At 47.1% G+C, this 15,235-nt stretch overlaps 1 protein-coding gene across 1 annotated transcript; it reads left to right on the forward strand.

Annotated features, from left to right (window-relative positions):
• Positions 1-745: 745 nt before the first annotated feature.
• On the forward strand, positions 746-15,026 carry LOC141075789 (uncharacterized). The gene is made up of 3 exons (XM_073562934.1): positions 746-814; positions 7,592-7,682; positions 14,372-15,026. The coding sequence occupies exons 1-3, from the start codon at positions 746-748 to the stop codon at positions 14,971-14,973; spliced, it is 762 nt and encodes a 253-aa protein (XP_073419035.1). The 3' UTR covers positions 14,974-15,026.
• Positions 15,027-15,235: the final 209 nt, after the last annotated feature.

The following is a 15,235-nucleotide window of genomic DNA, read 5'->3' on the forward strand; positions in this document are numbered from 1 at the left end:
ACTTAAACCACCCCAGACATCACAAAGTCCTGACATTGTCCTAATAATGGACTCAAATGGGAAGTACCTAAATACACGATGGCTATTCCCAGGAAAACGGGTCAGAAAAGTTCACTGTGCAACTATTGAACAGGTGACAGAGGTCATCAGTAATCCATGGTTTAACAACCCAAACCATATTATCATACAAACAACCTGCCAGACCAGCACCAGCAGATCGCAGGACAACTTATCCAATTAGCAAAGACGGCAAAACTAAAATTCCCAGACAGCAAAATCATTCTGTCATCTCTGCTCCCAACAAAGGATATATCCAGGCAAACCCCCCAAAGTATCAATATGGAACTGACAGAAAGGGTCAAGACTGTCCCAAACGTGACCCTGGCACAACACCTCCAACACCTTTCCATAAACCACCATCACCTGTATGATAATAAACACCTCAACAAACAAGGGGTCAGGCTCCTGGCCAAAGAGCTGAAAGACATTATACTAAACAGAGGACCGAGGCCTGGACTCAACAGTGACCATAATCACACTGAAAGAGCCCCAACAATAAAAAGGCAGAAAACCCCAATCCTATCTCCAGAAGCTGGAAACAAAGCTCTTCACCCAAAATCAGACCATCAGAGGTGGAGACCTCCACGGAGGGGTCCACCGACCCCACACAGATACATGCAGAGCAGAGATATGAATGAGATAAAGACCCTGCTCAGCGCACTATGCAGGAAACTAATGTGACTGGATGGAACCAAGCACATCTACAGAACAGTCAGAAATCCAGTTTGATCTACACAGCTATACTCATTACAAGGTATATACACCCAAGATATATAGAAACATGACTTCACTTACAATCAGCAGCTGGAATATTCAGGGTCTCAACACCTCGACCTTTGGATGTAAAACAAATGACCCTGACATTATACAAAGACTGAGAAATATAGACGTTCAGATCCTCCTGGAAACATGGACCAGAGCCGAAAACGAATCTCTGGTGCCCATCGGATACAGGGAAATCTCTGTCCCTGCCCTGAAAAATAAAAACATCAAACAGGGCCAGAGCTCAGGAGGAATACTGATCTGGTATAAAGAGGAGCTCCACCAGTACATCAAACCGGTGAAGAGAGGAGGCAGCCACATATGGATCAGGATCAGCAGCTCCATCCTCACCTCTCAGTCTGATGTCCACCTCTGCGCCACCTATATACCACCACCAGAGTCACCCTACTTCAATCCAGACTGCTTCGAGATCCTACAAAGAGAAGCCGCCCACTATCAGGGCCTGGGCAAAGTTCTCATCTTTGGAGACCTCAATGCAAGAACAGGGAGAGAAAACTACAGTACAGTCAACAAAAGTGGTAAAAAGCTCCTGAACGTATGTAGAAGTTTAGGACTTCATATTCTTAATGGACAAACCAAAGGGGACTCCTTAGGGAGGTGTACACTAAACTCCCATGTTGGGAGAAGTGTAGTAGATTATGCCATTACAGATATGAACCTGGCAAATATCAGCGCCTTCATAGTCTCCCCACAAACGCACCTGTCAGACCACAGCCAACTTCTTCTGTACCTGAAATCTACAGAGAAACCATCCACTCAAAAGCCACAGCAGAGTGGCCTCTTCACCCGGCCTCCATCCTAAAAAATGGCACAAAATGTCAGCATTAAAGTATAAAGAGGCTCCCAGCAGACCTGAAATACAGCGGATGCTCCACCACTTCTACAACTATGAGTACCAGCCTAACCCAAAGGGAGTGAGTCAAGCTGCCAAAGACCTCAACAATATATTCTATGCAATGGCCAGACTGTCCGACCTTAAAAAATCAACTACAAGAGACCAAAATAAAAACAGATCAATGGATGGTTTACAGAGAATGTAAAGCCGTATGGAAGACCCTGAGAACAGCCTCAAACAAGAAACACAGAGACCCCAACCACCCGGGTCTGAGGGAAGCCTATGAAACTATACAAAGGTAGTACAAAACCATCCTCAGGAGGAAGAAGCAGAGTTACATCTCTACCAAGCTCAACCAACTCCAAGATGCCCTCCAAGACAACTCTTTCTGGGAACTATGGAACCACATGGGCACAAAAGACAAGAAAACGCAACATCCATATCCAAAATGGCAACATCTGGCTCCAGTACTTCAGAGACCTCTATAAAGACATTCCAAAGGAAGAACTAAGCCAAGAACAGGAAAGCATAATGGCAAAACTAAAAGCAATGGAGGAAAAAGTAAAAAATTTCCAAAACCCCGTGGATACACCTATTACATTACAGGAAGTAGCAGAGAGAATCTCTTCCATAAGATGTAGAAAAGCCGGTGGCCTGGATGGAATCCTACCAGAAATGCTGAAGTACAGCCCACCAGAAATACAGGCCGCAATGGTTAAACTCTTCAATATTGTGCTAAGTGCCGGCTACTTCCCTCGTACCTGGAACCAAGGCCTCATCACACCCATCCACAAGAATGGGGACAGGTATGACCATGCCAACTGCAGAGGAATATGTGTCAGCAGCAACCTGGGAAAACTGTTCAACAGCATCCTGAACAAGAGGATCCTCAGTTTTCTCACCGAGCACAACGTCCTCAGCAAGAGCCAAGCAGGGTTCATGCCAAACCACCACACTAACGACCACATCTATACCCTGCACAGCCTCATTCAGAGACACGTCCACAATACAAAGAACGGGAAGATATACGCCTGTTTCGTAGACTTTAAAAAGGCATTTGATTCGGTGTGGCACCCAGGCTTATTCCTGAATCTGCTGGAGAGCGGAATAGGAGGAAAGACCTACGATGTTATCAAAAGCTCCTACACCGAGAACCTCTGCAGTGTGAGTGTGAACGGTAGAAGAACGGCCTATTTCCGGCAGAGCCGTGGAGTCAGACAAGGCTGTAGCCTAAGCCCAATGCTCTTCAACATTTACATCAACGAGCTGGCTACCGCTCTGGAATCTTCCACAGCACCAGATCTAACCCTCCATGATGTGCAGGTGAAATTCCTGCTGTATGCAGATGACCTGCTGCTTCTGTCACCAACCGAGAAAGGTCTCCAAGAAAACCTGAAAATCTTAGAGAAATTCAGCTCCACCTGAGCACTACCGGTCAACGCAAAGAAAACCAACATCATGGTGTTACAGAAGAGAAAGAGAAAATCAGACCAGCACCCTTCATTTTTCCTCAACAACTGCGCCCTTACAGGAATGGACAAATATACCTACCTGGGCCTAGAGATTCACCGGTCAGGGAGCTTCAAACAAGCCATAGAGACCCTGAAAGACAAGGCCTGCAAAACCTTCTATGCCATCCGAAGGAAACTGCTATCTGAAGCCACCAGTGAGGCTCTGGTTAAAAATCTTCGAATCTATCATTGCCCCAATTCTCCTGTATGCCAATGAAGTCTGGGGCCCTCACACCTAAACAGACTGGTCAAGGTGGGATTCCAGCCCAACAGAAATATTCCACCTGGTATTCTGCAATCACCTTCTCCAAGTCCATCGGAGCACCTCCAACAGTGCCTGCCGGGCCGAGCTGGGCAGATTCCCTCTACACCTAACGATTCTAAAGAGGGCACTGTCATTCCGGGCTCACCTACAAAGGAGCAATCCAAGCTCCCATCACCATAAAGCCCTGACACATGTAGGTGAAACAGAAAAACCAGGACCCTCGGAACAGCTCACCCAAACCCAACCTGACCAGAACACCAATCACAGCAACCTAACAAAAGCCGGAATCAGGAAGATGGTAGACGAAGGCCAGGAGAGGTACGTAAGTGACTGGAAGAACGACATTATCAGCTCACAGAAACTGACCATGCACCAGAGTCTACAGAGAGACTACAGACTGGCCCCATATCTGGAGAGACTCCCGAACCCCAGAGACCGCAAGATCCTGAGCCGGTATAGACTCAGTGCCCACAGTCTGGCCATCAAATCCGGCTGACACAGGCAGAGCTACAAGCCCAGGGAGGAAAGACTGTGCCAACACTGTGAACAGGAGGCCCTGGAGGATGAGACCCACTTCCTGCTACACTGCTCCAAATACTCAGCAGTGAGGGACACTCACTTCAGGAGACTCTCACATCTCTTCCCGGATTTCATCACCATGGAGGAAGAGAAAACATATATCCTGCTGGGGGAGAAGAGAGAGCAGTGGAGATAGCAGGGCAGTGTGTGAGCGAATGTCATAGACTGCGAGAAAGAGAACTATGATATGCCATGGACTTCTATAGCCCCTACCCTGAATCTGCCCCATGCCCCCCATTCAACTTCCCTATGCCATGGACTTCTATATCCCCATCCTGGATCTGCCCCCATCCACCTTTCCTACAACCCCTACCCAACATCCCTACAGTCCCTATCCCTATTCCCTTTTGTACACTTGCTTTGGCAAAACTAATGTGTATTTAGTCCTGCCAATAAAGCTTCCTTGAATCTTGAATCGTGTACACAGGGGTCTGCGACCAAAGCTGGGGGTATACGGGTGTATACAGCGTACACAGAGGCGCCTGTGACCGAAGTTGGGGTATACAGGTGTATACAGCGTACACTGAGGGATCTGCGACTGAAGCTGGGGGTACACGGGTGTATACAGCATACACAGAGGCGTCTGCGACTGAGGCTGGGGGTATACGGGTGTATACAGAGCACACCTCGTACACACACTGCTCTGTACACCTTGTACACACGTGGCTCCGCTCCGTACACCTCGTACACACGCGGCTCCGCTCCGTACACCTCGTACACACACGGCTCCGCTCCGTACACCTCGTACACACGCGGCTCCGCTCCGTACACCTCGTACACACGCGGCTCCGCTCCGTACACCTCGTACACACGCGGCTCCGCTCCGTTCACCTCGTACACATGCGGCTCCGCTCCCTACACCTCGTACACACGCGGCTCCGCTCCGTACACCTCCTACACACACGGCTCCGCTCCGTACACCTCGTACACACACGGCTCCGCTCCGTACACCTCGTACACACAGGGCTCCGCTCCGTACACCTCGTACACACACGGCTCCGCTCCGTACACCTCGTACACACACGGCTCCGCTCCGTACACCTCGTACACACAGGGCTCCGCTCCGTACACCTCGTACACACAGGGCTCCGCTCCGTACACCTCGTACACACAGGGCTCCGCTCCGTACACCTCGTACACACACGGCTCCGCTCCGTACACCTCGTACACACACGGCTCCGCTCCGTACACCTCGTATACACACGGCTCCGCTCCGTACACCTCGTATACACACGGCTCCGCTCCGTACACCTCGTACACACACGGCTCCGCTCCGTACACCTCGTACACACACGGCTCCGCTCCGTACACCTCGTACACACACGGCTCCGCTCCGTACACCTCGTACACACACGGCTCCGCTCCGTACACCTCGTACACACGGCTCCGCTCCGTACACCTCGTACACACACGGCTCCGCTCTGTACACCTCGTACACACACGGCTCCGCTCCGTACACCTCGTACACACACGGCTCCGCTCCGTACACCTCGTACACACACGGCTCCGCTCCGTACACCTCATACACACACGGCTCTGCTACATCCACCCTGTAAACCCCTCCTGACCCCACACATAAACTTCCCCTCATCCAGCACCATGACAACCAGCACAGCAGAGTCCTGCACACACTGAGGCCCCTGATCATGTGACCCCTGACTCCTCCCCTCCTGGGACCTCATCACAGGTCCTGTGCACAGAGCAGCTGTAGAAATCTCCGGCCTCGGGGGTCTCACCAGACTTCGCTCTTTTCTTGCAGGGGCCGCAGTGGATTTCATCCTGGATCCATAGAGCTGAATAGAGGAGCGATGTTCCTTCAGTCTGATGGTAATTGATGGTGACGTTTGTCCAACGTCCACGTTACCGAGTAAATCCCCACAGGACTGCAGCCGGTAAAGACCCCGATATCCACAGGTGTCCCCTCTAATTGGGGGAAAGGGATAGAAAAACCTCTTATCCCGAGGGGAAACCCTGTACATGGAGACATCGGCCTCAGATCTCTCCTGTCCTGTTCTTCCAGAAAAGCCTCAAACTTCTGTGTGTGACTCAGAGCTGAGATCTAACGTGATAGAAGATTCCAGTGCGGGGAAGACGGGAAACCTTCATATAGACAGCCGGTGGGGATGGAGGCAGTGACCGACTCTGGCCACATCTGTCTCTAGAGCCGCAGTAGAAGATGAAGATGTCGTCCTCATCATGAAGGAGTTATTTCTCATGTCGCGTGTAATGAATATCTCCTGCAGTATTGCTAATGCCGATTCCAGTGTCGGTAATGAGACGAGAATTAGCGTTATGGAAGATGAGTCTATGAGGAACGTGTTCAGCTGCCGACTCCGAGGAGGAAACTGCTTGTTGTCTGTGGCCTAAATATATAGGTTTTATTAGTAGATGTCAGGGGAGAAAACTAAACCCTGTAAGATAATAAATCTCCTCATATGTTTCCCTTATTATCTCCAGTAATTGTATTATTACACGGGATTCTTATGATGTTACAACGGATCATCTTCTTCTCATTCAGGTCTCTACAATATCGGATCCTCTCAGTGAAGATCTTCTACAGAAGAGAATTTTCCTGATTTACCCATCAAGGATGGATATGGACAGAGACAAGATGGCGGAGAGGATATTACACCTCACCCTAGAGATCCTCTTCCGTCTCACTGGAGAGGTGAGAGATTCTGATGATGTCACATTACATCATTCTTATCTATGGGAATAACGGACAGAACTGGAGAGGTGAGGACTCTGGAAATGTCTGTAGTGAGATTTATTAATGTGTCCCTCCATAACCAGGATTACACAGTGGTGAAGAAGACCTCTAGTGATCACTGTCAGGACCCTGTGTCTGAGGGATGGGGAAGACCCCTGAGCCCAATCACGGGGCCTCCACCTCACCCCCTGATCCATGAGGACATCAATCACCAGAAGATCCTAGAAATCATCTACAAGATGATTGAGCTGCTGACTGGAGAGGTGACACTGCTGGGAATGCTGGGACATTATACAGTAACACTATGTAGGGATCGGGGGATGACGGTATCATTGTATGTGTCAGGTTCCTATAAGGTGTCAGGATGTCGCTGTCTATTTCTCCATGGAGGAGTGGGAGTATTTAGAAGGACACAGAGATCTGTACAAGGACGTCATAATGGAGGTTCCCCAGCCCCTCACATCACCAGGTAATAGACAGGACTAAATACACACGGCCTATAATTATCTGTATGTAGAGAATGAATTCAGTCCCTGTATGTGTTTCCTCCAGATCTATCCAGTAAGAGGACAACACCAGAGAGATGTCCCCGTCCTCTTCTTCCACAGGACTGTAAACAAGAAGATCCCAGTGCTCCTCAGGATCATCAGGTAGATGGAGAGAAGGTGTCAGGAGATCTCCCCTATGATGTGTAGACGGCTGTGAAGGTCTTGTGCTCAGTCTTGTTTTATCCACCAGTATTATATGTTTTATACTTGTGTAATGAGAACGGTGGAGATGGCAGGATTAGAGCTGATCATAGATGGGACTTCTCCATCTGTCTGTGACTTTTACAATATTTGTTTCAGAGTGAAGATCTGACCCATATTAATACTACAGAGACATATGTGAGGGGTGATGAGCGGTGTAATGAGGAGATTCCCACATATGACTACCCAGGTGAGTAGTAACCACTGAATGCAGAGAAGTCACAGATTCTTCTCAGTCACCGGCTGTGGCTGCTTTATCGGTGGTGTAGTCCGGCCGTATTACCATGATCACCATTTTGCCTCTAGACCACAACATTCTCCTCACCCAAAACTGTTCAAATGACTTTGGGCATTGAAAGCACTTTTCTATAGAACTTACCACCTGGAGGATGCACCTACCCCCTGGTATTAGTGTGAGGGTGATCCCTTAAAGAGAGATCTATATGATTGCTTGTACTGACCCAATATAGGCCGAGTGTGCGCTTAAAGAGTCACACTGAGCACAGAGTTAGATGTCTACTCCTTTCTCAGCAAAGGCTTGCACACAACTGAAGTTTATTCTCAAGACAAAGAGACAGGAAATGGGTGTCACACAATCTTCTGAGGAGCCAGTGTCAGTCTATGATAGGTCCATTTCAGCTTCACCTCCATATATGGTATCCAGTATCTCAGCTTCTGCATTCCAAGGATTCCTTCCAGGGTGTTGTCTGAAGACACAGACGCCATCTTGGTACACCATATCCGAACTGACTTATATAAGGTTTAATAATTGACTTCATTAGCCATTCTCTCCTTCACATTAGGAGACGCGGACCATTACCTGCCCAGATTTGTAACTATAAAGTCAAATGACAGCGTACGTAGAATGTGCTGACAAGATAGAAAATCACTTGAAGAAAAATATTATGCTGGGCCTGTAAGAGAAAGCGGAGGGTAATGATGCTGTTGGCTTCCTAGATCCCTGAGATCTTATCATAGTAACATAGCAACATAGTTTTGAAGGCTGAAGGGTGACCTTATGTCCATCCAGTTCAGCCTATTTTTAGTGCAGCTGTTCTGCATTGTTGATCCTGGGGAAGGCAAAAAACCCACACAGTAGAAGCCAATTTTCTCCATAGGGAAAAAAATTCCTTCCCCTAAGGCCTCTTTCACACATCAGGTTTTCGCCGTCAGGCGCGATCCGGCACTTTTGACAAAAACCGGATCCGGCGAAATGCAATGCCGGATCCGGTTTTCCCCCCCATTGACTTGCATTTGCGCCGGATCGGGCCGGATGGCCATGCATTTCATTCCGTTTTCGCCGGATGTGTCTCCGGCGAATGTCTCCGGCAATGTGTCTCCGGCGAAAACGCCGGACACGCCGGATCCGGCGTGTCCGGCTTTTTCACACAATGAAAGCCTATGAGCGCCGCAATGCGCCGGATCCGGCGATGGCCGGATCCGGTTTTTTGGGTCTGAGCATGCTCAGTAGCTCTGCCCACAAGACACATATATAAAAGCATGACAGTGGGACCCTCAGCCACACCCAACATGCCACCCAAGACAGCAACCAGACGCAGGAGAAGGCAGGAGACCACTGCAGCACCATCAGCACCACCACCACCACCCCAAATGGAGCAGCATGCTGAACAACGGGAGGGGAGTCCAGCAGCAGATGAGAGAAGGTAATTATCAAATCCCCCATTCCTCAAAACTAGGGCCAAGGAATATCAAGATATTCATTGGCCCTTTGTTTCTCTTTATTCAACAGCCGCCCAAGAGATGCAGCAACAGCACCCACAGCCATGGAGTCTGGCCAGCAAGAGGACAGCACATTTTCTTCTGGGAGCCCTCCCTCGCATCGTCAGCGTTTGACGGTAAGTTTTTATTTCCAAAATCTATCATCTCTGTAATATATGTCTATTCATTGCCTTTTATTTCAAAACAGGAATCACAAGCTGAAGAGGAGCTCTGAGAAGAAGGAGGAGGGGTGGACAGACACCTGGAGTGGGCTCACAATTGGTAAGTTTTTTGCATCAAACACAGAAACACAACATCACACTACACACAACACATAGAAAACAATGTACTGCAGACCTCACACAGCAAACAAATGCCAACATCCAAACACATAAATTTTTTTCTTTTCTTCTCTAGTCTTCCCAATCTGGTGCTCGGCCAAGAGGTCCTCGCTGTGCCTCCCAGGGTCGTCGGCGACAGGAACGCGGCGGTCACCAGCGTGTAAGTATAATATTTAAGTGAAATTTTGGTACACTTTTTATTTCATGTCTTAAGTGTGGTGACTAATTTTGCTATTTTTCTCTTTTACTTTAACAGCCTTCACAGTGTGCTCCCGACTCGGACGGTGAGGATGGAGGAATTGATGTGGACCACCTCATCGATCTCGTCAGAGAAAGGGAGCCGCTATGGAATATGGCTGACCACCACCATGCTGACCTGATTGTTACCCGACGACTCTGGGAGGAAATCTGTTCGCTCCTTGTGGCCCGCTGGGAGGACCTCGATGCTCGGGCCCAGATTAAAGAGCGTAAGTATATACAGTACCGGTTGCTTGATGTAAACCAGTGTTTCCCGAACTCCAGTCCTCGTGGTCCCCACGGATCATGTGTTCAGGATTTCTATTTACTATGGAAATCCTGAAAACATGACCCCTGGGGACCATGAGGACTGGAGTTTGGGAAACACTGATGTTGTATACTAACCACTTTGTCCATTCTCGTTTCAGGGGAGAGAATTGTGAAGCGGTGGCGGTCTGTGAGGGATCGTTTCAAGAAGGAGTTCAATAAAGAGATGCGGGCCCCGAGTGGATCTGGAGGACGCAGGAGCAAGTACAAGTACGCACGAGCCCTGTCGTTCCTCCGGGATACAATGGTCACCAGAAGGTAAATATTACACACCACATGTAAAAAAAAAATGTTTAGATGTAAAAAAAATTTTTCAGCCAGGGCCATACCATGTCACTATTTTAATTGTTTTTTTTTCTCTTTATTCCACAGCACGGTGAGCAGCACTCGGGAGCCTGCACGATTGGACCCTTCTTAGGCGATCCCTGAGGAGACCGGCACCGAGGGACACTTCGACCGCCCCAGTAAATCTGCACCTTCCCAGCCTTCCCACACATTCAACCCATCTGTCCCATCCACCAGCACAGGAGCATCGTGGCCGCCTACATTACATGAAGCTGCTGGTGAGGAGATCGCTTTCCCTTTACCCCACCCTTCTGCCCCTGCCACCTCTAGTACACCTGCGGGTACTGGGCGGCAGCGGCAGAGGGGTCAGGAAAAGACTTATGAGCCAGAGTTCTTGCATCTGAATGCATCTTTCCAGAACTGTCTAAAAGTCTTGTCAGAGCAAATCTCCGCAGGCTTTCAGCAGATCAACGCCAGCATTCTGGAGGTGAAGACACTTCTGCAAACCATGCATTCAGAAGCAAGATCTTCGCCAAACCACACCTTTTTCAGGTCTGTTGTGGAGCGCATGGAAACGCTCTCTCCTAGCCAGCAGATGCATGTAATGCATTCATGCCACGGTGCTCTCCAGCAGGTTACCTCCCAACCTCCTCCTCCCACCCCAGTAGTTCCTCCACCTGCACCCCCTCCAGCCACTTTCCATCCTCCCCCTCCTATTACGTACCAGCCACCTCCCCAGTACCAGCAACCTCCCCAGTACCAGCAACCTCCCCAGTACCAGACATCTCCCCACTTCCAGCAACCTGCCCCGTACCAAACTCCTTCCCCGTACCAAACTCCTTCCCCGTACCAAACTCCTTCCCCATACAACTTGCCATCAACATCATCTGCTCCTACAGTCCCTGCCCAACCCTCCACTCCACCGCCCACCACCTCTTCTGCCTCCCACATGTCCACCCATTCTGTAGCTTTTTCCACACCTTCACCTCTAACTGTTCCTTCCCCACCACGATCCCAGTCCTCTCTCCACACTCCCAGTGTCGAAGTGTCCCGCAGCCCCTCCAGCAGTATTTCCACCCCACACTACACAGATTTGTAATGTGTGTTTTGTAATAAAAATGCCCAGTTTTTTTTCAAACCTTTATTAAAAAAGTTTTTTGCACTTTAAAAACATTTTACAAAAAAAAAATATTTTAAATAAAAGTTAAATTATCGTTTCACAATGGTTGTCTGTCATTTCTTTCTGCGGCGAACTATGTTTAAAAAAAAGGTTAAATACAGGGTATTTCAAAGGTAAAAAGGTATTCAAAACCAGGTATATAACTGTGGGTAAATTTTAGCTTTTTGCCACAGTTGTGTTCCTGGTTGCGTTTGAAGCAAAGTATTTCACCTAAAAAGTTGTGTTTATTGTTGGTGATTTCCTAACAATGTACACAACTTTTGTTAAAAGGTGAAATACTTTGCATAAAACACAACCAGGTACATACCTGTGGCCTAAAGCTAAAAATAGAGACCATGACAAGATAGCCAACTTTGGTTGGCAAAGGTATATACTGTTGGTACAGAAGGTACACAAGTTTGGTTAGGGCACAAATCTTTCACACTCTGTCATCCTGCCAGTGTACTCTGCCTTGAGATGACATAAAGTATAGTGCAAAATTGTCCCTCATTACTGAAACCGTCACAGAACTTCTAGTGGTAATGTCATGGTAATCTTGCAAGGTGGTTTCTTCAGAGGTGTCCTCAATGGAAATGGGTTCCTTGCAGATAACAAAATTGTGGAGTACCACGCAAGCTTTGATCACCTCGTCAACAGTTTCTATCTTGAGGTTGATCGCAGTCAATAGGACCCGCCATTTGGCTGTCAGAATACCAAAGGTACATTCAACCATTCTTCTTGCTCTTGTGAGGCGGTAATTAAAAATGCGTTTTGTTCTTGACAATCCTCTGCTACCGTACGGTTTCAAAAGGTGTTCTGACAGCTGGAAGGCTTCATTCCCTACACAGACAAATGGCATAGGTGGACCAGATGTTTGCGGCAGCGGTCTAGGGGGTGGGAACTGGAAGGTGTTTCCATACAGTTTACGCCCCATGGCAGACAGTTTGAAAACTTGAGAGTCATTGGAGCGGCCATAGGCCCCAATATCAACAGCAATAAATTTGTATTCTGCGTCAGCGATGGCCATGAGGACAATTGAAAAATATTTCTTGTAATTGAAATATTCCGATCCCGATCCGGCTGGCTTTACAATGCGGATATGTTTCCCGTCCACAGCGCCCAAGCAGTTGGGAAACTGACATATCTGTAGAAACTTTTCAGAAATTTCAATCCACCTCTCTGTTGTGGGCTCTGGTAAAAACTCTTCAGCTAAGGAGTCCCACAGTGCACGGCATGTGTACTTCACTATTCCAGATATGGTGGAAATCCCGAGTCTGTACTGGAAATGCAGTGACGAAAGGGATTCTCCAGTTGCAAGAAATCTGTGGGGAATTAAAAAACAATCAATTAGTTTAAAATCACAGCATTACATACCAAAACTCAGCTATAACACTTGGAGATACAAACTACCACCAACAAGATTGCAGTGAAAGTGTGCTCTGAAGCGAGCAGATCCAATAAATGTGGCTTACCTTAAAGTCACCATCAGACGCTCTGCGGGTGAAACAGAGAAGCGGCAATAGGTGTCCGATTTTCTTATGAGGTGTGCAATGCGCTCCACCAAGTAATCAAAATTCTCCATTTTTTCCGAACATATGCGAAAAATTTCTCCGGGTTTCGTCTAAGGTCCATGCAGAGTGTAGAATAGACCCCACGCATCATTCTCTTGGCTGTGATGGGGTGGATCCACAAACGTCGTCTACGATGCCTGATGCGCTGCTGTCTCGCTCTCTCCTTCTCCAGAACAATCACCCTCAAACGATTCGCCTCCGCTGTAAAATCCGCCAAATCCTTCAAAATATTTCCAATCACAACATCCATCTTCGCCAGTAACTTGCTCTTCTCTCCAACCTGCACTTTCTCCTTTACAACCTGTCAAAGAAGGGCTGTAGGAACACGCTATATATAGTTTTCCAGTAGCCAATCCCGTTCGGAAGGCCACAAGGGGCGATTTTAAAAACCGGATCCGGCGTAATCCGTCGAAAAACGGATCGAAAACCGGATGAGACGGATTTGGTTTTGGCTATCAAGCGCAAGACGGATCCGGCAGAAAACCGGATCCGTCACATCCGGTTTTACTAAACATTTGCCGGATCCGGCGCTATGGCACGACGCCGGAACGCGCCTGACGCCGAAAACGTGATGTGTGAAAGTAGCCTTAAACGAGGGGTACCAACAATTTAGACCACGTGTGTAGGAGAAGTGAATATTTTGATTCTACAGCAACTTTCCGGAAATTAACACGCAGTGGATGTTGGAGTGGAAATTACACATTTGCCATTTTCTTACCCAGCACATAGTGCCCAAATTGTTCTCCAGGAGACATCGCAAATTAAGTGGGTTCTTCTCACTATAATATTACTAAATACAGGGATCCTAAATGTTGTTTGCGCACACTGCAAGACTCCGAAGTGAGAGCGGATTTTGCTGGATTGGTTTATGGAAACCTTGTTGCTTTTCAACAGCCTTTGAGCCACTAATAGTGCGGGAACCTCTGTTTTTCCATTGACAGATGATGGACCTGAGTGGGGACTTGTTTTTGTGAGATGAGAATTGGTATTATTTTCATCTACATATCATTAATTGGTTTCTTTATATTTGACATTTGGGAGGCAGAATGAACAAACAGTTGAACACCACACACTACTGGCTCATCCAACAAGGTTTTCTATTAGACTGTGAACTGTCATTGTCTTGGTAAATAATTAAAGCTTTTACATAGCTTGCCATTTTTATTGACAGTTTATGTAGAAATGTTCAAAAATATAAAACTCAAGGATATTTTATTAAAAATGTTTTTTATCTTAGCAGATGACTGTACCGGGAGATCAGAGGGACAGCTGACATCTTCAATTTTTAAATCTGATCATCTTGAGATCCTTCAAGATACAACTAAAGTGATTGCTGTTACTCCAGATATACCATCATCCATTCACAGCAAAGATCTGTCATCGGATCCTATGAAACAGGTCCCATCTTCTGATTCATTACTGATTACTAAGGAAAATCAAAGTCACAATAGAGGCAATAAAAAACAAACTGCTCCTAAAGCAAATAAATCATTTACATGTTCAGAATGTGGGAAATGTTTTAACAAGAAATTTCATTTTGTTACTCACCAGAGAACTCACACAGGGGAGAAGCCTTTTGCCTGTTCAGAATGTGGGAAATGTTTTGCATATAAATCACTGCTTGTTACTCACCATAGAACTCACACAGGGGAGAAGCCTTTTTCATGTTCAGAATGTGGGAAATGTTTTAACTGTAAAGGGAATCTTACGCAACACCAAATAACCCACATAGGGAAGAAACCTTTTTCATGTTCAGAATGTGGGAAATGTTATAAGCGTAAAGGGAATCTTGAGCAACACGAAACAACCCACATAGGGGAGTTGCCTTTTTCATTTTCTTAATGTGGGAAATATTTTACTTGGAAATCAACTGTGAATAAACATCAGAGACGTCACATAGGGGAGAAGCCTTTTTTATGTTCATAATGTTGGAATAGTTTTAACCAAAATTGAATCTTCTTAAATGGGTTTTCTCTTGTCATTCCTCATGTTTGCTGACAAAAGGATAAAACTAAACATTATTAATTCCAAATGTAAAACTATACCCATAATTCACCCCCTGAAGGTTAGTCAGTAGGTGACTAATAGAAAAAACATATACCCC

Source organism: Dendrobates tinctorius, unplaced genomic scaffold (genome assembly GCF_039654945.1).
Source record: "Dendrobates tinctorius isolate UK_male_01 unplaced genomic scaffold, ASM3965494v1 ptg000372l, whole genome shotgun sequence".
NCBI classification, from domain to species: Eukaryota; Metazoa; Chordata; class Amphibia; order Anura; family Dendrobatidae; genus Dendrobates; species Dendrobates tinctorius.

Coding starts and splice junctions, on each gene's coding strand:
- LOC141075789 (XM_073562934.1), top strand. CDS start 746: ATGGAACCAAGCACATCTACAGAACAGTCAGAAATCCAGTTTGATCTA. Junction 815..7,591: donor ACAGCTATACTCATTACAAG/GTATATACACCC, acceptor TATTTGTTTCAG/AGTGAAGATCTGACCCATAT. Junction 7,683..14,371: donor TCCCACATATGACTACCCAG/GTGAGTAGTAAC, acceptor TTATCTTAGCAG/ATGACTGTACCGGGAGATCA.